This window comes from Dipodomys spectabilis, unplaced genomic scaffold (assembly GCF_019054845.1).
Source record: "Dipodomys spectabilis isolate Male_0828 unplaced genomic scaffold, ASM1905484v1 ptg000215l, whole genome shotgun sequence".
Taxonomy (NCBI): domain Eukaryota; kingdom Metazoa; phylum Chordata; class Mammalia; order Rodentia; family Heteromyidae; genus Dipodomys; species Dipodomys spectabilis.
Genome location: NW_024870892.1, coordinates 10115530 through 10137997, shown reverse-complemented (window position 1 = coordinate 10137997; position 22468 = coordinate 10115530). Strand labels below are relative to the sequence as shown.

General features: G+C 57.9%; 2 protein-coding genes across 2 annotated transcripts; both read left to right on the top strand.

Moving 5' to 3' along the window:
* The first annotated feature begins 751 nt into the window (after nucleotides 1–751).
* Nucleotides 752–9658, top strand: Wdr18 (WD repeat domain 18). Its single transcript, XM_042697098.1, has 10 exons — nucleotides 752–976; nucleotides 1926–2036; nucleotides 5834–5967; nucleotides 6153–6294; nucleotides 6699–6842; nucleotides 6947–7011; nucleotides 7102–7226; nucleotides 7423–7589; nucleotides 9143–9211; nucleotides 9308–9658. Exons 1-10 carry the CDS (start codon nucleotides 767–769, stop codon nucleotides 9443–9445), a joined length of 1305 nt encoding a protein of 434 aa, XP_042553032.1. The 5' UTR covers nucleotides 752–766; the 3' UTR covers nucleotides 9446–9658.
* A 4253-nt stretch (nucleotides 9659–13911) lies between these two features.
* Nucleotides 13912–22402, top strand: Grin3b (glutamate ionotropic receptor NMDA type subunit 3B). Its single transcript, XM_042697014.1, has 9 exons — nucleotides 13912–14343; nucleotides 16062–16654; nucleotides 18303–19335; nucleotides 20670–20815; nucleotides 20891–21006; nucleotides 21120–21271; nucleotides 21517–21681; nucleotides 21788–21855; nucleotides 21988–22402. The coding sequence occupies exons 1-9, from the start codon at nucleotides 13912–13914 to the stop codon at nucleotides 22400–22402; spliced, it is 3120 nt and encodes a 1039-aa protein (XP_042552948.1).
* Nucleotides 22403–22468: the final 66 nt, after the last annotated feature.

Sequence of the window (22468 nt, the reverse complement as noted above, 5' to 3'; positions counted from 1 at the left end):
TGGCGCTGTGGCTCAAGAGGTAGAGTACTCTCCTTGAGCTGAAGAGCTGAGGGACAACGCCTAGGCCGAGTTCAAGCCCCACGACCGACCAAAAAAAAAAAAAAGACTGAAAAATAATCTCAGAATATGCTGGATGGTGGTCAGGCTCACGCCTATAATTCCAGCTACTCAGGAGCTGGGATCTGAAAATCAAGGTTCAAAGCCAGCTGGGGCAGGAAAGTTCATGAGACTCTTATCTCCAATTAGCCACCAAAAAGCCAGAAATGGAGCTATGGTTCAAGTGGAAGAATGTTAAGAGTGTAAAAGCTCAGTGCTCAGACCCTGAGTTCAAGCACCAGGATTGGAACTTCAGCCTTGAGCTGAAGAGCTGAGGCACAGCGCCCAGGCCCAGAGTTCAGGCCCCAAGGGGGCTGAGAAGTTGGGTCACTAGTTCAAAACTCCCAGCAGGAAATGGCCAATGGTCAAGTCAGGCTCTGGTCCTACTAAACAGATGGCCGGAGACACTAGGCCTCGGAAGAAGTCACAATCCAAGAGCTCTACTTAATCCCTCAACCCTCGAGTCAGGGCTACAGGAAAAGGTTAAAAGAAAAAAAAAAGGGGGTTTCCCCCACCCCCCCACCCCCCCACCCCCGCCAAGGCTTGTGCGCACGCGCAAGTCCTCCAGCCCCGCCCCCCCAAACTCGTTACCGCCTCTCTACCCCAACGTGATAGGCGTGGCCAGAGCCACGGGTGGTGACGCGCTTCCGGGGCGGGACCGGCCGACAACATGGCAGCCCCCATGGAGGTGGCTGTATGTACGGACACGGCGGCGCAGTTATGGAGCTGCATTGTGTGGGAGCTGCATTCGGGCGCCAACCTGCTCACCTACCGCGGCGGCCAGGCCGGGCCCCGGGGCCTCGCTCTACTTAACGGCGAGTACTTGCTGGCGGCACAGCTGGGCAAGAACTACATCAGCGCCTGGGAGGTGCAGCGCAAGGTGCGACGCGGGGCCCGGGCATCGAGGGGTGCTCGCGAGAAGAGCCAGGAAGCGTTCAGGGGACCGTGTGCGTCCGTTTGGGGGTCGCGGCGCTGGGGGGCTGGGAGAGGAGAAGAAAAAAAAATAATTGTTGCGGTTATGAGACTACGCATGCGCGATTGGGGGGGGGGTCTTCGCATTGTGCGCATGCGCAGAGCTGGGTTGGTGGTTGGGCTGTGGAGAGTTGGCTGTGCCAAGGCTACAGCCAGCTGGGGTCCTTAGAGGAACTGCGCATGTGTAGGCTCGGGAGCGCTAAGTTTGATTACAGGCAGAGGTTGGGGCTCTTTGGGGTTCGGTTTGTTTTTGCGGTTCTGGGGTTTGAACTCGGAGCCCCCATCCCAACTTTTGGCTGGGTGTTTGGAAAGTGGAGTCTTGTGAACTTTTCTTCTTGGGCTGGCTTAAAACTATAATCCTCCCAATCTCAGCTTCCTGAATAGCTAGGGTGATAGGCCTGGGCCACCAGCCCTCTACTTGGGGTTCGTAGTTTCTTGGAGAGGAGAGGTTTGAAGTCTGGGGGGAGTCTCATGAAGGGATAGCCCAAAGACATGCATCTGTCTTCTCCAAAAAAGCCACTTTCACCATACAGCTTACTGTGTCCTCTCTATCAGCAGCCCCCAAAACACAGCCTCTGAAGCCCCTACTGCTCCTTCTGCCCTCTGCCATCTCTTCTAGCAAGTGCTGTGCTCTGGAGCTGCCTGCTTGAAGTTTTTCCATGTCAGAGAGAGGAGAGGAGACTCAGAACCACATTACAAGGGCTTGGGTCTCAAACCTGTTAGCCATCTCTCTGACCTGCCCCTCACTTCCAAAGGAAACTACCTTTCCACCCTTAACTCCAGGATCTGCCTTCATGGACTTTATTCCCACCAGTAACCCCTCTGATCAGCTCACTGGTCTTGTTGTGTGTCCCTAGGACCAGCTCCAGCAGAAGATCATGTGTCCTGGGCCTGTCACCTGTCTGACTACGGCACCCAATGGTCTCTACGTGGTGGCAGGAATTGCAGAAAGTATATACCTCTGGGAGGTAAGAAGATGGAGCACGCCTGTCTGTGGAGTGACCGTGAGGATCATATTCCAGGCTGGGGGAGGCAGATACTGGTGGCTGCAGTGTCTTGCTTGTCCTTCAGTCTCAAAGCCCCCTTATCTCTAAAGGATCCTAATTATACCAGCAGCCCTCCCAGGCAGATTGCAGTGCAGCCCCACTCCTAAGGCTCCCTCCAAAAAGCAGCACCTGGAGTTCTGCCTTAAATTACACAGAAGAGCTTGGGTACAACCAAGCTCACGCCTTATAATCCTAGCTATTCAGGAGGCTGAAATCTGAGGATCACAGTTAAAGCCAGCCCAGGCAGGAAAGTCTGTGAGACTCTTATCTCCAATTAACCACCAGAAAACCAGAAGTGGCACTATGGCTCAAATGGTAGAGTGCTTGCCTTGAGCTGAAGAGCCCAGGGACAGCACCCAGTCCCAGAGTTCCAAGTCCCACGACTGACAAAAAAAGAGCTTGGATACAACTCAGTGGCAGAGCACTTGCTTAGCATCTTCAAGGTACTAAGTTCTATCCCCAGGAACATGGGGGTGGAAGGCAGGCACCAGTGGCTCGCACCTGTAATCCTAGCTACTTAGGGAGGCTGAGATCTGAAGATCAAGGTTCTAAGCCAGCCTAGGCAGAAAAGTCCATGAGACTTTAACCACCAAAAAGCCATGACTGAAGCTGTGGCTCAAGTGGTAGAGTCTCAACCTTGAACAGAAAGCAAAGTGATAACACCCAGGCCCAGAATTCAAGACTGAGAACTAGTACACACACAAAAAATGAAAAGCTGGGGCTGGGAATGTAGTTTAGTAGTACTTGCCTAGCATGCGTGAAGCCCTGGGTTTGATTTCTCAGTACCACATAAACAGAAAAAAAAAAAAAACAGAAGTGGTGCTGTGGCTCAAGTGATAGAGTACTAGCCTTGAGCAAAAGAAGCTCAGTGCGCAGGCCAAGTTCAAGCCCCAGGACTGGCAAAAAATAAATAAAAGCCGCAGGGGAGGGGGGTAAGAGGCAAGATGATATAGCTCAGTCTCTCTTGCCTCCTTTTCTCATTGATGGAGAAAGCAGGTGACACCTCCCCTTGTCCCCTATCATATAGCCTGGAACCTGTCCCACAGGGCCAGGCTTTTCCCAGAGGGCCAGGGATCAGTGTTTTATACTGTACCCTTAGGGAGCACCCCTGGCAGTTCTAACCATGCTTGTGTGGCCATGTCCCATCACAGGACTTGGCCTGCTTCGTGCCGGGGAGGCCTAGCCTTCTCCCCCCGCACCCCACACAGATGGCGTGGTACAGACAGCAAAGGGCTTGGGGTGGTTAGCAACCACATTGCTGCCCCTCCTAGGCCCATCCTTGCATCCCTATGGGTCACCAAGCCATCCAGGGCTATGGCAATGCCGGGCCGTCTCATCTCACTCTTCAATGGGGTGAGTCTCTTTGGGATACAGGGGAGGAAACCTAAACAGTAGGACTTGGTTTGCCCTACCAGGTAGGCATCTTCATCCAGATTGCCAGGAGCCTCAAGTGTGGTGCCCAGTGTGGTAGTGATTCGGTGGCTCAGCACTTGGTATGTGAGAACCCCCCTTCTTGCTGAGGGGCTGGCTGCCTGGCAAAGGGCCGCAGAGTTGTGGCTGCCCAACCCGGCTCCTTCGCCTCCGAGGGTTTCTGTGCAGTGACCACCAGGGGGCGCCCCAGTGGTTCTGCAGCCTGGTAACCAGGAGTGGGTGAGGAGCAGGGAGGAGGTCAGCAGGGGCCTAGCAATCTTAGAGCAGGCTGAGGGTGGGCAGCTGGGCTCTGGCAGCCTAGGCTTGTCAGATCTGCCCTTCATGCTGGCTCCAGAGGACCAGGGCATCCCTGGAGGTGTGGCAGTTACTCAGTCCAGCCCAGCCCAAACTCCAGGAAGTTTGATGGTTCCCTGGAGGTGTCAGTTTAGTGGTGCTGACAATGCCATTTAACCCTCTACGCACCTGGGCTAGCCTGTCATGCAGGTGGGGAGACTGAGGCCCAAGAAGAGGTGAGGCTCCATCTACCACCACAGAGCACACAAGCAGACACCTCAGGCCTGAGGCCCAGAAGCCTAAACTGCGGGTGTGGACAGTGTTTCCCATGCTAGCAAAGGGCCTCTTCCAGCCTTCCATGGCCTCCTTCCCTGTGTGTCAGCTTTCCTCCCCTCTTCTCTCTCTCTCTCTCTTTCTCTCTCCCCCTCCCTCTTTCTCCTTCTCCATCTCCCTCTCCCCCCTCCTATTTTGGTGTTTCTGCATATACTAGTACTGGGTATGTGCCAGTCCTGGGACTTGAACTCAGAGTCTAGGCACTGTGCCTGAACTCTTTTTGCTCAAGGCTAGTACTCTACCACTTGAGCCACAGCTCCACTTCTGGCTTTTTCTACGATTTAATTGGAGATAAGAATCTTACAGACTTTCCTACCTGGTCTGGCATGGGAACCATGATCCTCAGATCTCAACCTCCTGAGTAGCTAGGATTACAGGCGTGAACCTTCAGCACCCAGCATTCCATCTCTATAAGAATACTGGAATACTGCCACGTGACTTTATCTTAACTTGGTCCCCTCTGCATAGACCAGGCTTATTTTCTTTTTCCCTTTTTCCCATTCCTCACTGCTAGAGCTGGAACTCAGGGCCATGCCAGACAAGTGCTCACCACCAAGACCCAGCTCTGCCCTTCCTAGGTTTGTTGTTGTTTGTTTTGTTTTTGTTTTTGTAGGTCTTGGGGCTTGAACTCTGGGTCTGGGCGCTGTCCCTCAGCTCTTTAGCTCAAGGCTAGCGCTCTACCACTTGAACCACAGTGCTACTTCCAGTTTTCTGGTGGTTCATTGGAGATAAGAGTCTCACAAGCTGGGCGCCAGTGGCTCACGCCTGTAATCCTAGCTACTCAGGAGGCTGAGATCTGAGGATCGCGGTTCAAAGTCAGCCCGGGCAGGAAAGTCTGTGAGACTCTGATCTCAAACTCAAAAACCGGAAGTGGCACTGTGTCTCAAGCAGTAGAACGCCCGTCTTGAGCTGAAGAGCTGAGGTACAGCGCCCAAGCCCAGAGTTCAAGCCCCATGACCGACCAAAAAAAAAGAGTTTCACAGACTTTCCTGCCCAGGCTGGCTTTGAACCGTGATCCTCAGATCTCAGCCTCCTGAATAGCTAGGATTATAGGTGTGAGCCTGGCATTCTACCTAGTTTTAAACAAGGTCACACGCACAGGTCTTGGGGAACAGGACTTGAATATACTTTGCGGGGCACAGCACAGCGAGAGCAGCATCCCCGCTAGCCCGGACTCCTCCTAGGTGTTGTTCAGGGTATTCTCAGCCTCTTCGGGCTGACACACAGGCCCCAGCGGGGCTTGAGCCAGTTCCCCAGGCCCTGCGCGGGGCACCCTACCCCCCAGCTCCTGCAACTGCCTGTCCCATGATAGCTTCCTACCATGACAAAGATGCCAAAGAGCCATCCACAGGTCCTGAGTGCAGCCTTAGGGGTCTGTGGGGCCAGGGCTGGTGTTCAGGGGCACCCTGGAAAGCAGCTCCCCAGTGGCAGCTGGGTTGTGGGAAAGCACAGCAGGGTCACCCCATTCCTGGGCCTGTTCTGTAGCCAGGGACAGAGTGGAGTGCTAGACAGCAGTACAGCCAGAAGCCGTAGCTGCCACCGTAGCTCAAGCTGGGGACTCGCTCCTGTGTTGACCCCCTGGGGCCCTTGGACGCGAGGGCTTCGGAAGCAGTGCCTCCACCTGTGGGGTGGTGGCAGCTGGGATCCACTCCTCCCCTGGCCCTGTGCCCCCGCCCCTCCAGGTCTCCACTGGGAACCTCCTGGTCATCCTGAGCCGCCACTACCAGGACGTCTCCTGCCTGAAGTTCACCGGCGACAGCAGCTATTTCCTCTCTGGGGGCAAGGACTGCCTGGTGCTGGCCTGGAGCCTCTGCAGGTAGCGCCAGTCCCGCTGAGGGAAGACTGTGCCAAGGCCCTGGGGCAGGAAAGGTTGTGTCTGGGTGGGTGTGTGGTCATGGTGAGCCTGCTGCGTGCGGGTCCCAGTCAGGGGCAGTGGGGCGGGTCTGTACCCCACATGTGGAGGCTCCCCCCCAATGGTCCACTGCCGCCCTCCCCGCCCAGTGTGCTACAGATGGACCCCTCCAGGATCGTGGCCCCTCGGCACGTCTGGTCTCGTCACACGCTCCCCATCACAGACCTGCACTGTGGCTTCGGGGGCCCGCTGGCCCGCGTGGCCACCGCCTCACTGGACCAGACAGTGAAGGTAGCCCCCGCCCCCACCAGGTCTGAGCCAGCAGCTCCGCAGGGCGCTCTTGGCAGGCCAGTGGATCACCTCTTCCCCTGGGTGCCAGGCTTCCAGACAGCCTGTAATCCCTGCGGCTTGAGCCCAAGGACGTCCGGGGCCTGTCGGCTGGAAATTCCCACTCAGCCAGCCATGCTGGCCAGCTCAGCCAGCCCGCAGCCCGGCGCACAGGGGGCGGGGCGGGGCAGGGCAGCCCTTGGTTTTGATAGGGGTCACCTAGGGAGAATCAGGCTTGAGCCAGGCTCAAGGCCAGGCACCTCAGGTCTCTGCCGTCCCTCCCCCACCCCACCCCCAGTGCCCAGCCCTAACCCCCCATGGCCCACAGTGTGGGTCCTGTGCCCAGCTCTCCCGTCCCCTCCCCCCAGCTGTGGGAGCTCTCCTCCGGTGAGATGCTGCTGTCCGTCCTGTTTGACGTAGGCATCATGGCTGTGACCATGGACCTGGCCGAGTACCACATGTTCTGTGGTGGCACCGACGGGTCCATCTTCCAGGTGGACCTCTGCTCCTGGGTGAGTGGCCGTGGGAAGCCGTGGGGTGGGTGCGCGGGGCGGGGACGGGGAGCCCGGCCAGGGGGCTGCTTCCCCAGCACTCAACACCCTCTTGGCCCCCCCAGCCTGGACAGAGGGAGCGGAGCTTCCCACCGGACCAAGACTCTGGGAAGATCTTCAGAGGCCACAGGTAAGGCGGGAACGGGCTCTGGGAGGCCTGGGGCAGAGCTGGCACCTTCCATGCCCAAGTGAGGCCAGTGCCCATCTCCACCTGCCGCAGGAACCAGGTGACGTGCCTGTCGGTGTCCATGGATGGCAGTGTGCTGCTCTCCGGCTCCCACGACGAGACGGTGCGGCTGTGGGATGTGCCCAGCAAGCAGTGCATCCGCACCGTCACCCACAAAGGTGGGCGGTGAGCGCAGGGTCCGCGCCTGTCCCAGTGTGTAGCAGGGGACGGGTGGGGGCAGGGGAGGGAGGTCCAAATGTGGCCCGCACCTATCCCAGGGCGGGGTGGGGAGTCTACAGAAGGGACCAACAAACCAACTCAAGCACAGGCAGGGTGGGCTGGCCCGCGAGAGCAGCTGACTGCCGTGTCTTGCAGGCCCTGTGACCAATGCGACCATCATGCTGGCCCCAATCAGTATGCTGAGCTCCGACTTCCGGCCCAGCCTGCCGCTGCCCCACTTCAATAAGCACCTGCTGGGTGCTGAGCATGGCGACGAGCTGCGCCGTGGGGGCCTCACTCTGCGCCTGGGTCTCCACCAGCAGGTGCGTCCCTCCTGCCCGCCACCTCTCCTCACACCTGCGGTGCCCGTCCTGCTGGGCGTGGGGACTCTGCCAGTCGTCCAGAACCTTTGCTCCCCAAGGGCAGCCCCAGGGTCCCGAAGGCCGACAGTACTTCCTGTGCAGTCTCCTGCTGCCCTTCAGCAGTGTCCTCACCAGCCCAGACGCTCCCTGTCCCCCGCGCTCTGGAACACTTGGCACGTCTCCCTACGCAGCTCTTACCCAAGATACAAATTGATTCTATCAGTGGTAGTGCAGCTGCTATCTCTGTCCTCTCTGAGGGAGCCTGGGGCCTCACCTAACTCGGGTAAAGTCAAACACCCTGAAGGGCCAGGTGCTGGTGGCTCACGGCTGTAACCTTAACTATCAGGAGGCTGAGATCTGAGCATTGCAGTTAGAAGCCAGTGTGGGCAGGCAAGTCCATGAGACTCTCCAATTCACTACCAAAAAGCCAGAACTGGAGCTGTCGCTGAAGAGGTAGAATGCCAGCCTGAGGCAGAAAAATGCCAGAAACTTGTGCAGGAGCAAAAGATGCCAGAAATTTCAGCTGTGCCTACAAGCCACCGCAGCAAGGTGTCCTGCAAGGTGTGGTGTGCGGTCACATCTTCCGCCGTCCTTCCCTGGCCTCTTGCCATCCAGTTGGACACCCACCTGTCTGTCCAGGGCAGGGCCTGCCACACAAAAGCCATGTGCATTTACCATTGTAGGGTTCCATAGGGGCCAGTTGGGGTCAAGGCTAATGGAGCATTCCCTGTGTCTGTGCATCCAACAGCCAGGGCTGCTCTGAAGATGGCGACTCGCCCACCTACTGCTCCAGCGTCTATTGGTTTTGGCTTTCAGAGAGAGGAAGAGAGAGAGAGGAGAGAGTATGCTGGGCCACTTATCTTAAGACTGGTGCTCCGGGCACCAGCGGCTCACGCCTGTCATCCTAGCTACTCAGGAGACTGAGGTCTGAGGATGGCAGTTCAAAGCCAACCCGGGCAGGAAAGTCCATGAGACTCTAATCTTCAATGAACCACCAGAAATCTGGAAGTGGTGCTGTGGTTCAAATGGTAGAGAGCTCTCCTTGAGCTGAAGAGCTGAGGGACAGCGCCCAGGCCCAGAGTTCAAGCCCCATAGCTGACAAAAAGGAAAACAAAAAAAAGACTGGTGCTCAACCATTTGAGCCATAGCTCTACTTTGAGCTTTCTGCTGGTTCGTTGGAGATAAGAGTTCACAGACTTCAAACCAGGATCCTCAGATCTCAGCTACTCCTGAGTAGCATGGATTATAAGCGTGAGCCACTGGCCCCCAGACCACGAGCTACTTAAGGCCTTCCTCAGGTGTGATATTCCCACCGTGGGAGCAGCGCTGGCCCGGGGCTCTGGGCAGTAGACGCACTGCAGAGCTGGGAATGCCTCCCTGTTGAGTCTGACAGCTGCCACCACAGGAGGGGCTCCCCGACTGAGTTGCTGGCCGCTCTGGGGTGGTGTGTCCCGCGCTCACCGTGGGCGCTGGCCCAGTCCCCACGCCCAGGCGTGCTGTGCCTTGTCTTGCAGGGCTCCGAGCTCAGCTACCAGGAGCGGCTAGAGCAGCTGCAGGCCGTGCTCAGCGACTCTGTGGAGAAGGTAGGTGCCGCCCTGGGTGGCTGGAAGCTGGGGTCCCTGGTGCTGCTTGTGGCTGGGGAAGGCACCTGCTGACCTCTGACCCTTGCATCTCCCTAGAATGTGCTGGGTGGTCAGGACCGGCTGCAGCTACATGTGACAGAGCTGGAGGACGAGGTGTGCAACCTGCGCAAAATCAACAGGGACCTCTTCGACTTTTCCACGCGTGTCATCACCACCACGCGCAGGGCCAAGTGAGGCCAGAGGGGAGACCCTGCACGATGCGGCCCTGAGCCTCGCCAGGGCCCCCGTCCCCCATCTCCCCCCCGCGACTAGAGCCGCAGCTCCTGGACTTGGCCACCAGCACGCTCCCGGACAGGCTGGCTCCCATTGGCCACTTTAGCATTTTGTTTTATATTTTTTTACTCCCTTTGGTGTTTGTTTGCCTTTAACAAAAAAAACTGGACTGAGCCCCCCTTGTGCCCTGTGCACTGTGTCCGCACCGTGCCCGCGCTGCGCTCAGCCCTCGCCGGCTGGACTGCCCTGGGCCAACGCCTGGGCACTGCCACAAGGGTGGGGTGCTGCCCTGCACATCCCCGGGGGGGGGGGGGGTCCCAGCCAGGGTCAGGCACTGTCAGGTACCTGCTGGCTGCCCAGCTAGCTCTGCCTAAGGAGGCTGAGCCCCTCCCACCCCCTCCCACATTCTGGGGACACTGCCAGCAGCCAGCCTGTGCCTGTTGCTTAGCCCGCATACCCATAGAACCTTCCAGAAAGCTGTCTCCACTGACAGCCCTGCTGAATGAGCCAGAAAATGCGTGTGACTTGGCCAGTGTGGTCCAGACCCAACACAGGCCAGCGCTGACCTCATGCTCCCCATCTGTACGGGGAAGGTCAGCCTCCCCCCTGCACGTGGACACCACCAAGGGCGCCCCCCACTCCCCCCAGGCACTGGTCCCAGCAGTAGGGAAGGGGCTGCCCCAGGCTCAAGCTCCTTGGCCACTGGCATCGCCCAACAGGGGGCTCTGAGCAGTGGCTGGAGTGGGACAAGTGTCCCACTGCCCCCAGAGCACTGTGCCTTCGTTTCCCCCCATCTTCTGGGCCCAGTCTGTCCTCCCACCACAGGCTGGAGGCCACAGGGAGGTGGCCTGGCTTAAGCTCATCACACACCTCGCTCCATCTGAGTTCTGAGACCCCGACCCTAGTCCTACTGGGCTGGCCCACAGTGGACACTGGCCAGTTCTTTCTGGAGCTGGCAGGTTTGGGATGAGGTGGCCATGGTCCCCCCTGGGAAGCAGCCAACACCCTCGAGTCTGGATTCCCACCCCCACCCACCGGAAGCCAGCAAGTCCCCAGAGCATCACCCCAGCCTCAGCTGGGTGAAGGTGGGCTCCTCAGGCCTGGGTGGCCAGCTGTGGACAGGAAACCTGCACAGAGGACACGGCTGCAGCGAGATGAGGGAGAGGCTGCATTAGCATGCAGCCCGCCACGCCGCACCTTCTTGCCCATGTCAGCTGAGGCCAGCTGTCCTCTGCAGGCCACAGGGACGCTGCCAGGGTGGGGGCTGGGCCTCCTGCAGACGGCAGGAAGCTGAACACCAGTGGCTCACACCTGTAATCCTAAGGCTAAGGATTGTGACAAAGCCAGCCCAGGCAGGAAATCCATGAGCCTCCATCTCCATTTAGCCAGCAAAAAGACAAGAAGTGGAACTGTGGCTCAAGGAGTAAAGTGGCTCCTTGAATAAATGGAAGAAGGAGGAGGAGGAGAAGATTCTGAAGTAAGTACCAACACCAGCAAAATAAAAAAACAAAGCTGAGGGTTGGGAATGTGGCTTAGTGCTTGCCTAGCATCATGAAGCCCTGGGTTCCATTCCTCAGTACCACATAAGCAGAAAAAAACAAAAGTGGTGCTGTGGCTCAAGTGATAGAGTGTTAGCCTTGAGCTAAAGAAGCTCAGGAACAGTGCCCGGGCCCTGAGTTCAAGCCCCAGGACTGGCAAAAAAAAAAAAAAGTTTGGCTCTTCTCTTCCACATGCGCCCTCTTGCTGAGCAACACTAAGGGTCAGTGACAGACAGGAGTGGAGACTAGAAACACCAGCCTTAGCCACTGTCCCTAAACACATGGATCAAATAGAAACAAAAAAGTAGGATGCTAGCTGAGTGCTGGTACTCATACCTGTAATCCTAGCTTCTCAGGCAGCTGTAATGTGAGGATCATGGTTAGTTAGCCCAGGCAGACAAATCCAAGAGACTCCAGTTAACCAGCAAAAAGCTGGAAGTGGATGTGTGGTTCAAATGATAGAACACAATCCTTGAGCAAAAAAGCCAAGCAAGAGTGCAAAGCCCTGAATTCAAGCCCCAGTATTACTGGTGCATGCACACGCACAAACCAGGATTCTGTCGGCCAAGAGGAGAGGTAGTATTGAAGGAGCTTCAGTGTGGGAAATGGAAAGTTCTGGAGATGGATGGTAAACAGCTGTACAACCACGTGAATGTACTTAATGCCATCAAATTAGAGACCTAACTAATTAAAATTGGAAATGTATGTTGTATTTATAATTTTATTTTATTTATTTATTTTGGATCTGTTCATGGGCCCTGAACTCTGGGCCTGGGCGCTGTCCCTCAGCTCTTCAGCTCAAGGCTAGCGCTCTACCACTTGAGCCACAGCGCCACTTCCAGCTTTTTTTCTTTTTTGCTTATATGGTGCTGAGGAATCGAACCCAGGGCCTCATGCATGCAAGGCAAGCGCTCTACCACTGAGCCACCTTCCCAGCCCCTGTATTTATAATTTTAAAGTGTTCACTTGAGAGTAGAAAATCTTACTGTTGCTATGTGTCAGTGGCTTACACCTATAATACCAGCTATTCAGGATGCTGAGATCTGAGCATCACAGTTCAAAGCCAGCCTGGATAGGAAAGTCTGTGAGACTCTTACCTCCAGTTAACCACCAAAAACTGGAAATGGTGCTGTGGCTCAAAGTGGTAAAGTAGGGCTGGGAATGTGGTGTAGTGTTAAAAGTGCTTGCCTACCATGCATGAAACCCCAGAAAAAAACAGGTGTGGTACTGTGGCTCAAGTGGTAGAGTGCTAGCTCAGGGACAGCACCAAGGCCCTGAGTTCAAGCCCCAAGACTGGCAGGAAAAAAAATGTTTGTTGACTGGCTGATTAAGCATTAGTGCATGGAGTTCCCAACTCAAAGCCGTTTGATTTCAGGAACTGAGGAGACCAGGCCTGTTGTATCCCATAATACCAAGGGTCATTACCCAGGATTCCCTGAGGGTGGCACACAGGTGACATTGAGGGGCCAAGCTGCCCCCTGTTTGGGGACCTCAGGAACCCCTCCTCCAGACCCAGTGGGCCCAGCCTACCCAGTAGCTGGAAGAAGTGGCCACACCCCTAGAACAAGCCCCAAGACCTGGTGCATCTTGCTGGCCAGAGCTTCACATTTCATTTTGCATTCATTCCATGGTGATTCTCTTCCCTCCGAGGCACTGACTGGCTCCAGAAGGAGACGAGGTCAGCCAAGTGTAGATTCATTCATTGGAACCTGATGTTCCAGCCTGGCCTGCAGCTACCCTGTGAGATCCCTCCCAACCAAGGAGGTTAGGCTAGAACATTCCAGACGGGCTGCCTGGGAAGGTCACTGGCCAGTGTTCATGGAGCACCTTTTACCAGCCCAGGCACCAACGGCTCCCAGGTCCTTGAGACAGAGGAGTGGCCAAGCAGACCCATCTCTTCTGCACAGAGCTGAATAGTAGCGGGTCAAGATCGTGAAGAACTAGGCCCCAGTGGCTCACGCCTGTAATCCTAGCTACTCAGGAGACTGAGATGTGAGGATTGCAGTTCAAGGCCAGCCCATGCAGGAATAGTCTGAGAGACTTCTTTTTTTAATTGAGTCTTGGGGCTTGAACTCTGGGACTAGGCGCTGTCCCTCAGCTTTTCAGCTCAAAGTGAGTGCTCTACTACTTGAACCACAGAGCCACTTCCGGCTTTCTGGTGGCTTTTTGGAGATAAGAGTCTCACAGACTTTCCTGCCTGGGCTGGCTTTGAACCGAGATCCTCAGATCTCAGCCTCCTGAGTTACTAGGATTACAGGAGTGGGCCACTGGCAGCCTGTGAAACTTTTATCTCCAATAAACTACTCAGGAAAAGCCAGAAGTGGAGCTGTGGCTCAAGTGATAGAGTGCTAGCCTTGAGCAAAAGCTCAGGGACAGAGTCTAGGCCCTGAGTTCAAGCCCCAGGATAGGCACCAGAACAAAAACTCAGATGTAGGTGGAGACTGGGTCAAGTGCTCTCTAGAAGCAGGGGCACGTTTGGGCCTCAGTTTCCCTGTCTGAGCAATGGGCAACATTCCCTAGGGTGGGTGGGAGGGCACCCCAGGATCCTGGAGAAAAGGGGCTAGTTGTTGGAGTAACAGTTAGAGCCCTGGATTCTTGCCTAGAGCCTTCCCTGCCTTCTCGTCCGCAGATTTACAGGATGGGTAGGCTGGCAGCAGGGCGCGGGTGCCCAGCCCTGCCCATGCAGGGCACCAGCAGGTCTGGCAGTGATTCCTCTCCTCCCTAGTGGCTGCTGGGGACCCGCAGGCGGCGGAAGCGCGGCTCGGCGGGGTCCGGGCAAGAAGGAGGTGCCGAGCGCTGCCCGGAGGGGACCGGGCACCCGGGGGACCCGAGGATCGCGGACGGCTGGCGGTCCCTCTTCGCGCCGCGGTCACCGAGCGCAACTTTGTGATGGAGTTTGTGCGGGTGCTGTGGCTCGGGCTGGCGCTGGCGGTGGCGCTGGGCTGGGGAGCAGCCCGCGGCCACCCGCAGCCGTGCGGCGCCCTGGCCCGCCTGGGGGGCTCCGTGCGCCTGGGCGCCCTCCTGCCCCGCGCGCCCGCCGCCCGCGCCCGCGTCCGCGCCGCCCTCGCCCGGGCCAGCCTGGCACCGCCGCTGCCGCACAACCTCAGTGTGGAGCTGGTGGTCACCGCGCCCCCGGCCCGGGACCCTGCCTCGCTCGCCCGCGGCTTGTGCCAAATGCTGGCGGCGCCGGGCGTGGCGGCCCTGCTGGCGTTCCCGGAGGCGCGGCCCGAGCTGCGGCAGCTGCAGTTCCTGGCGGCCGCCACCGAGACGCCGGTGCTCAGCGTGCTGCGGCGGGAGGCGCGCGCACCCCTCGGCGCCCCGGTACGCCAGGACGCGCCGCACGCGCGCGCGCTCGCGCGGCGATCGGGGACCGGGGTCCGGGGTCCGGGGTCCGGGGCGGGAGGCGCGCGAAGGCTGCGGGGTGGGGATTTGGGGGAGCCCGGACTCCCGGAAGCCGGATGTCCCCAGGGCACCGGGAACGGGGAACCCAGGAGCGGGATGACCGGGGGCTGCCCCGGGGCGCAGGGAGGTTGTTGGCTGGGAGGCTGGAGCCCCGGGGCGCAGGGCCTGGATGCCTCTGAAGCCTGGACGCGGGCCTTCTCTGGGGGCGCACAGGTCTTTTCCGGACCCCAGTCCGTAAGACATGTTGCAGAGACCTCCTGTCTCTCCTCCTCCTTGGACGGACCCCCTTTCTCCCCCCGCAGCCCCGAGTTCTTGCTATCACCTGTGGTTGGGTGCGCAGCCGTTCGGTGGGGGTGCCCCCAAGACCTCTTTCCTGGCAGCATTCTCTCCTTTCTTCTGGGGACCCTCAAAGTGAAGCATGGCTCTTCCCGCCACCCCTTCCAGAGCCCCGGTCCCCAGGCAGCCGCTATTATTCACGTCCCATCCTTGATGGGCCTCCCAAATTCTTTCTTCTTAATGTCAGCTCTGTTCAGATTCCGGGAACAAATGAAGTAAGGGGAGCAGAGAAGATGGGGCAGATTTCCAGGGATCTTTAGAGAAAGATCTCCTCCCTCCTAGAGCCAGCAAAGAGGAAAACTCAGCTCAGGCCTGGGGCCTGGTGAAGGGGGACCCATGGAAGCAGGGAGGGCCAGGGTTAAAGACCCTACTGCCTCCCTCCTTCCAAACCCAACTTGAGGGAACTCTGGGCCCAAAGGCGCGCCCTCCCCATCCTCCTAACCTTCCTGGGCCTAATGAAAGGTGCAGACACAAACCCAGGCCTGTGGTGCCCTCTGCTGTAATGTTTGGGAACTGCACCCATGGGTCTTTGGTGTCCTGGTCTTGGCCTTTTTAGGGCCTCTGAGACCGGCCTGGCCCTCGGGGATTCAAGCTGTATCCCCTGTCTGTGACCAAACACTCTGGTCACACCCAGACCAAGTGCCATCTACCTTAGATGTCTGGTAAGGCTGTTATGCCTCCATGCACCTGGGAACAAGTCCCCAAAACACTACACAAGCCCTGGGTACAGAGGGGTAGCCAGTCTGTGCTGGCCTAAGGAGCACAGTAATGTGTGAGAAGGGGATCCTAGTGGGGAGTGATCCAATTAGCTCTGAGCTTGGGTATTACAACTGGACAGTCCACAGGGAGCCATGGTTCTTGATCTTTGAGGGGACTTCAGGCAGGGGGGGAGGGGATGAGGTCAGGAATGAGATGGAGGTGGGTACCCAAGGGGCAAGGGAGTTCATAAAGGAAGCCCAGGGTTTGCCTAGATGGATGGCGAAGTCTGCAGAGAGGAGGGGCAATAGAACTGGGTTTCGCAGAATGTCTAGTGACAGAAGAGTATTCTGGCTGGGAGAACAACCCCCCCTCCCAAATCTCCAAAGTGGGGCACTGTCACAGTGGGCAGAGCCAAAACTTGAGTGTCAAGCTAAGGAGGTTGAACTTTGTGCTAGTAACAAGGAGGGTTGAGAGCAAGGTTGGACTGGGAGAAGGCAGGGCTTTTGAGATGACATCTATTTATTGGACATCTATGATGGGATAGAATGGGGATCGTGGGACGTGGAGACCACCCACCCTAATTTATAGCCACCCCTTCCCAGACCCCGTTTCACCTGCAACTGGACTGGGCCAGCCCCCTGGAGACGCTGCTGGATGTGCTGGTGTCCTTGCTGCATGCGCATGCCTGGGAGAATATCGGCCTCATCCACTGCCGTGTCCGGGACCCTAGTAGTTTGGTGGCCCTGTGGACAAGTCGGGCAGGCCAGGCCCCAAAGCTTGTGCTGGACTTGAGCAGGCCAGACACTGAAGACACAGCACTGCACACTCGCCTGGCCCCGCTGGGGACACTGGCAGGAGAGGAAGCCCCAGTCTCCGCAGCTGTCCTCCTCGGCTGTGACACTGCCCGTATCGGCCGGGTGCTTGAGGCCGCACCACCAGGGCCCCGCTGGTTGCTGGGTACCCCGCTGCCTGCTGAGGCGCTGCCCACCACTGGTTTACCTCCTGGTGTGCTGGCATTGGGTGAGGTGACCCGACCCCCACTGGAAGATGCCATTCATGATGCCCTGGAGCTCATGACCCAGGCACTGAGCAGTGCAGCCCACGTGCAGCCCGAGCGAGCCCTGCTCCCGACCACAGTCAACTGTGAGGAGCTGCCACGGGCGGGACCAGAGTCTCCAGGGAGCTTCTTGGCACGGTGAGTGGGGAGCTTAGGGGAGGGGATCCGGGCCCTCAAGTACCCATCTGCCAAGTGTGGTGGCCCTGCCATGATCTCAGTAGATAGAAGGCCTAGGCAGAAGGCAGATGGCTAATCAATGTGGCCCTGTCTCAAAAATCCAGCAAGTTGCCAGGCGCTGGTGGCTCACGCCTGTAATCTTAGCTACTCAGGAGGCTGAGATCTGAGGATCACAGTTCTGAGTCAGCCAGAGTGGGAAAGTCCATGAGACTCTTATCTCCAATGAACCCCCAGAAAACCAGAAGTGGCACTGTGGCTCAAGTGGTAGAGCGCTAGCCTTGAGCTGAAGAGCTCAGGGACAATGCCCAGGCCCAGAGTTCAAGCCCCACAACCGACCAAAAAAAAAAAAAATCCAACAAGCTGGGAGCTGGATCACTCACACCTGTAATCCTAGCTACTCAGGAGGAGTATTGCTTTTCAAAGCCAGCCCAGGCAGGAAAGTCTATAAAATTCTTTTTTTTTTTGTCGGTCATGGGGCCTGAGCACTCCCTCAGCTCTTTAGCTCAAGGCTAGCGCCCTACTACTTGAGCCACAGCACCACTTACAGCTTTTTTTGCTTATGTGGTGCTGAGGAATCGAACCTAGGGCCTCATGCATGCAAGGCAAGCACTCTACCACTGAGCCACCTTCCCAGCCCTGTCCATAAGATTCTTATCTCCAATTAACTACCTCCAAACCGGAAGTGGCACTGTGGCTCAAAGTAGTAGAACACTAGCCTTGAGCACAAAAGCTCAGGGACAGTGCTCAGGCCCTGAGTTCAAGCCCTAGGACTAAAAAATAAAAAAATCCAACAAACAGGCAGCACCAGTGACTCATGCCAGACATTTTCCTCAGTCTATTTCCTCATCAGGGTTACCTTCTCACGAAGCTATGTTGACCCCTTTGTATTTTTTTTTTCCATTCCTAGGGCTTGAACTCCTCAGGGCCTGAAAACTGTCCCTGAACTTGCTCAAGGCTAGCACTGTACCACATAAGCAACAGCACCACTTTTGGCCTTTTCTGTATATGTGGTACTCAGGAATGGAACCCAAGACTTCATGCATGCTACGCAAGCACTCTACCTCTAAGCCACATTCCCAGCCCGGCCCCTTTGTATTAAAATGGCAGCTCCACTGGACACTGGATGGTTCATACCTGTGATCCTAGCTACTCAGGAGGCTGAGATCTGAGGATCCCAGTTCAAAGCCAGCCTGGGCAGGAAAGTCTGTGAGACTCAGCTCCAAAGCCAGAAGTGGCACTGTGGCTCAAGTGGTAGAGTGCTAGCCTTGAGCAAAAAAGTTTAGGAACAGCACTCAGACCGTAAGTTCAAGCCCCAATGCACACATGTGCATGCAAACACACACACACACACACAATTTGCTGTATAGCTGTCTCCATCCTTGAAAATGAAGCGGCATTTTGGGGCAAACAATTTCCCAGTAATAATCAGCTCTAGGTCTTTGGCACCTGGGTGGTTAAGTTGGCTGCAGGCCAGGTATTCAGGAGGACAGGTGCGTCCGCTAGGAAGGAATCAGGTCAGGTTGGGAAAAGTGGACCTCACTGTTTAGTCCAGGAACCCCAGTGGGCCTACGTGTGTGCTCCAGCCTCTCTTCACACCCCTCACCCCCAGGTTCTTGGCCAACACCTCCTTCCAGGGCCGTACGGGGCCCGTGTGGGTGACAAGTTCATCCCAAGTGCATATAACCCGAAGCTTCAAGGTGTGGAGCCTGCGCAGAGACCCGCGGGGTGACCCAGCCTGGGCTACGGTGGGCAGCTGGCGGGATGGGCAGCTGATCTTGGAACCAGGCACTGCCGGTGTCTGCCCCCTATCCCCACCCGGGGCCCAGACTCGGCCAAAACTTCGTGTGGTGACACTAGTGGAACATCCCTTTGTGTTCGTGCGCGAGCCGGATGAGGACGGGCAGTGCCCAGCGGGACAGCTGTGCCTGGACCCTAGCACCAATGACTCAGCCACACTAGACGCACTGTTTGCTGCACTGGCCAATGGCTCTGTGCCCTGGGCCCTGCGTAAATGTTGCTATGGTTACTGCATTGACCTGCTGGAGCGTCTGGCTGAGGACACGCCCTTTGACTTTGAGCTGTACATTGTGGGCGATGGCAAGTACGGGGCCCTGCGTGATGGCCGCTGGACCGGCCTGGTGGGTGATCTGCTGGCTGGCAGGGCCCACATGGCGGTCACTAGCTTCAGCATCAACTCAGCCCGTTCTCAGGTGGTGGACTTCACCAGCCCCTTCTTCTCTACCAGCCTGGGCATCATGGTGCGCACGCGCGACACCGCCTCACCCATTGGGGCCTTCATGTGGCCTCTGCACTGGTCTATGTGGGTGGGCGTCTTCGCCGCCCTGCACCTGACCGCGCTTTTCCTCACCCTGTACGAGTGGCGCAGTCCCTATGGCCTCACGCCACGTGGCCGTAACCGGGACACTGTGTTTTCTTACTCCTCGGCTCTCAACCTCTGCTATGCCATCCTTTTCGGGCGTACAGTCTCCAGCAAGACGCCCAAATGTCCTACTGGGCGCTTCCTCATGAACCTCTGGGCCATCTTCTGCCTGCTGGTCCTGTCGAGCTACACAGCCAATCTGGCGGCTGTCATGGTGGGGGACAAGACCTTTGAGGAGCTGTCAGGAATCCATGACCCCAAGGTAGGTGGTCAGCATGGGATTGAGGATGCCCAGAGTTGAGCTGTACCAAAGTGTGGTCAGGGAATGGCGAACACAGGGCATAGCCATCCACCAACAGCAGCAGCAGCCAGAAAGGGAAGTATGGCTCAAGTGGTAGAGTGCCATCTTTGAAAAAGTCAAGCTAGAGAGTGAGGCCTCAAGTTGAAGCCCCAATACTAGTAGAAAGAACAAAAGAGAAAGAAAGGCCAGGTGCTGGTGGCTCACGCCTGTAATCGTAGCTACTCAGGAGGCTGAGATCTGAGGATCGAGGTTCAAGACCAGCTCAGGCAGGAAAGTCCATTAGACTCTGATCTCCAATTAACCACTAGAAAACTGGAAGTGGCGCTATGGCTGAAGCGGTAGGGCACTCGCCTTGAGCTGAAGAGGGCAGGGACAGCGCCCAAGCCCAGAGTTCAAGCCCCAGGACTGACAAAAAAAGGAAGGAAGGAAAGAAGGAAGATTGGAAGCCTGGCACTGATGGTTCACACCTGTAATCCTAGCTACTCAGAGGCTGAGATCTGAAGATCAAGCGTTGAAGCCGGCCCTGGCTCTAATTAACCACATATAAAAAAGCTGAAAGTGGGGCCCTGGCTCAATTGGTACAACACTAGCCTTGAGTAAAAGAGCTTAGGGACAGCACTCAGTACTAGGGCTTGAAAAGAAAAAAAGCAGGATTGGGGAAGAGTGGGCTGGTCCAGGGTTAGATCCTGGGTGCAAAATGGGAGGATCGGGGGTGGGGTGGGTGGGAGGTTGGAGGGAGGGTGATTGGAAGGATGGGGGGGAGGGGGAGGTTGGAGGGAGGGTGATTGGAAGGATGGGGGGAGGGGGAGGTTGGAGGGAGGGTGATTGGAAGGATGGGGGGGGAGGTTGGAGGGAGAGTGATTGGAAGGATGGGGGGGAAGGGGGAGGTTGGAGGGAGAGTGATTGCGTGGATGCTGAAGAGCAGGCCTGGCCCTGGTGAGTTTGGGCAGGTCTACAGTAGGCGGTTTGTTCCTGGTATACAGGTGGACTGGCTGTGGGGGTGGGGTGGGGTAGAATGGGAATCTGAGGGGCGGGTGAATGTGAAGGGGACAGAAGAGAGTGGTGTGGGGTTTGGGGGTCCCTTAGGACCCCAAGAGAAGCCACTGAGGAGGCAAGTTGAAGGTGACATTTCCTCCCCATGTAGATGGATGCGCAGGCTTTGTAAACCGAAGGTCTCAACCAAGTGACCTTGCCCCCAGGGACCCCTGGGCAGGGCCAGGGTCTTGATGGGCACCTGGGCTGGGGAGGGGTTCCCAGGATGGTGGGCACTGCTGATCTCCGCCCACTCCCCACAGCTGCACCACCCGTCCCAGGGCTTCCGCTTCGGGACGGTGTGGGAGAGCAGTGCGGAGGCCTACATCAAGGCGAGCTTCCCGGAGATGTACGCACACATGCGGCGCCACAGTGCACCCACCACGCCCGATGGCGTGGCCATGCTCACGTGAGACCCGGCCCGGGGGCAGGGTGTGGGAGGTCGAGCTGCCGATCCTACCCCACTGACCCTGCCTCCCCCCAGGAGCGACCCCCCCAAACTCAATGCCTTCATCATGGACAAGTCACTGCTGGACTACGAGGTGTCCATCGACGCGGACTGTAAATTGCTGACAGTGGGCAAGCCTTTCGCCATTGAGGGTGAGGGGGGCCGAATGGTGGGGAGCCAGGGGGCTTGTGGGGGCAGGGCTGAGGTGCCCCATGTGGGGGTACAGCTCTCCTGGGGTTGTGTTCCACCTGCCTGGGTTCCCCAGGCTACGGCATTGGACTGCCCCAGAACTCACCCCTTACTTCCAACCTGTCTGAGTTCATCAGCCGCTACAAATCTTCTGGCTTCATCGACCTGCTCCACGACAAGTGGTACAAGATGGTGCCTTGTGGAAAGCGGGCCTTCGCCGTGACCGAGGTGAGGAAGGGCTTCAGGCACAGAGGTGGAGGGTAGGCCTAGGGGCCCCGGAGGCTGCCTGAGGTGCCAGACCCCCCGATCATTCTTGCGCACTTGTTTTTGTCCTACAAAACCCCAGCTCCCACGTCCCCATTTCATCCTGGCTCCACAGGCCCCAGCCCTCCTCTGGTCCGGACCCCACCCTCTCCATGCAGGGGTCTTTGTCATGTGATCATGTGGGATTCCCTGCTTGTGTTCTATTCCAGACCCTCCAAATGGGCATCTACCACTTCTCGGGGCTCTTCGTGCTGCTCTGCCTGGGCCTGGGCAGTGCCCTGCTTAGCTCTTTGGGTGAGCATGTCTTCTACCGCCTGGCACTGCCCCGCATCCGCCGTGGCAACAGGCTGCAGTACTGGCTGCACACCAGCCAGGTGAGGTGGGCTGTGGGCTGCACAGGGGCAGGGCGGGCTGCAGGCCTGCCAGGAGCGGTGGGCCCCTAGCCCAGCACACCACTAATGGGGACTGTGTGGGTCTCAGAAAATCCACCGGGCGCTCAACACTGGGCCACCAGAGGGGCCACAGGAAAGGCTGGAGCCAGAGCCCAGGTAAGGACGGGCCACCTGTGGGAGGGACCAACAACCCTTGGTGGGGTCCCGGCTCCAGGCCTCCCTGCAGGCCACTGTGGCCAAGGTGGACGTGGCCGGTGGGGTGTTGCTTAGCCCCATTCCTGTCCCTAGTGGAGCCGAGGAGCCGCGGCTGGACCCCGAGGGCCCCGGGCGCTGGAAACGTGTGCGCAGGGCTGTGAGCAAAGAGCGCCGAGTGCGCTTCCTGCTGGAGCCAGGGGCGGCTGCGGCCCAGGACTCGGAGGCGGGTGAAGCTGACGCCAGGAACGCAGAGGCCTGTGTGGAGCCCCTGCCACCAGGGGGCCCCGTGTGGCTGTGCTCCAACGGGAGGCCGGCGGCCCCGCGCTCGGCCGAGCTGGAGGCGCTGGCGCGGCACATCGAGGAGGTGAAGGAGCGCCTCCGCCAAGCCCTGCTGAGGCGCGGGGAGCTGCGGGCCCAGCTCGGGAGCGGCAGCGGCGCGCGCCACCGGCCCCTGCGCTTGCTGCAGGCAACAGGCAGCCCGGATGACGACGACGAGGACCAGCAGTGACGGAGCCACATCTGCCACCCACCTGCCAGCTGTCCAGGCAGGGTGGGCTGGGAGGGCCGGGTCCCC

Excerpts from the sequence above, each read along its gene's own strand:
- Wdr18 (XM_042697098.1), top strand. The coding sequence starts at position 767 with ATGGCAGCCCCCATGGAGGTGGCTGTATGTACGGACACGGCGGCGCAG. Across the intron at positions 5,968-6,152 it reads CTGGCCTGGAGCCTCTGCAG|TGTGCTACAGATGGACCCCT; the intron begins GTAGCGCCAGTC and ends CTCCCCGCCCAG. Across the intron at positions 6,295-6,698 it reads CACTGGACCAGACAGTGAAG|CTGTGGGAGCTCTCCTCCGG; the intron begins GTAGCCCCCGCC and ends CCCTCCCCCCAG.
- Grin3b (XM_042697014.1), top strand. The coding sequence starts at position 13,912 with ATGGAGTTTGTGCGGGTGCTGTGGCTCGGGCTGGCGCTGGCGGTGGCG. Across the intron at positions 16,655-18,302 it reads CCAGGGAGCTTCTTGGCACG|GTTCTTGGCCAACACCTCCT; the intron begins GTGAGTGGGGAG and ends CCTCACCCCCAG. Across the intron at positions 20,816-20,890 it reads GATGGCGTGGCCATGCTCAC|GAGCGACCCCCCCAAACTCA; the intron begins GTGAGACCCGGC and ends GCCTCCCCCCAG.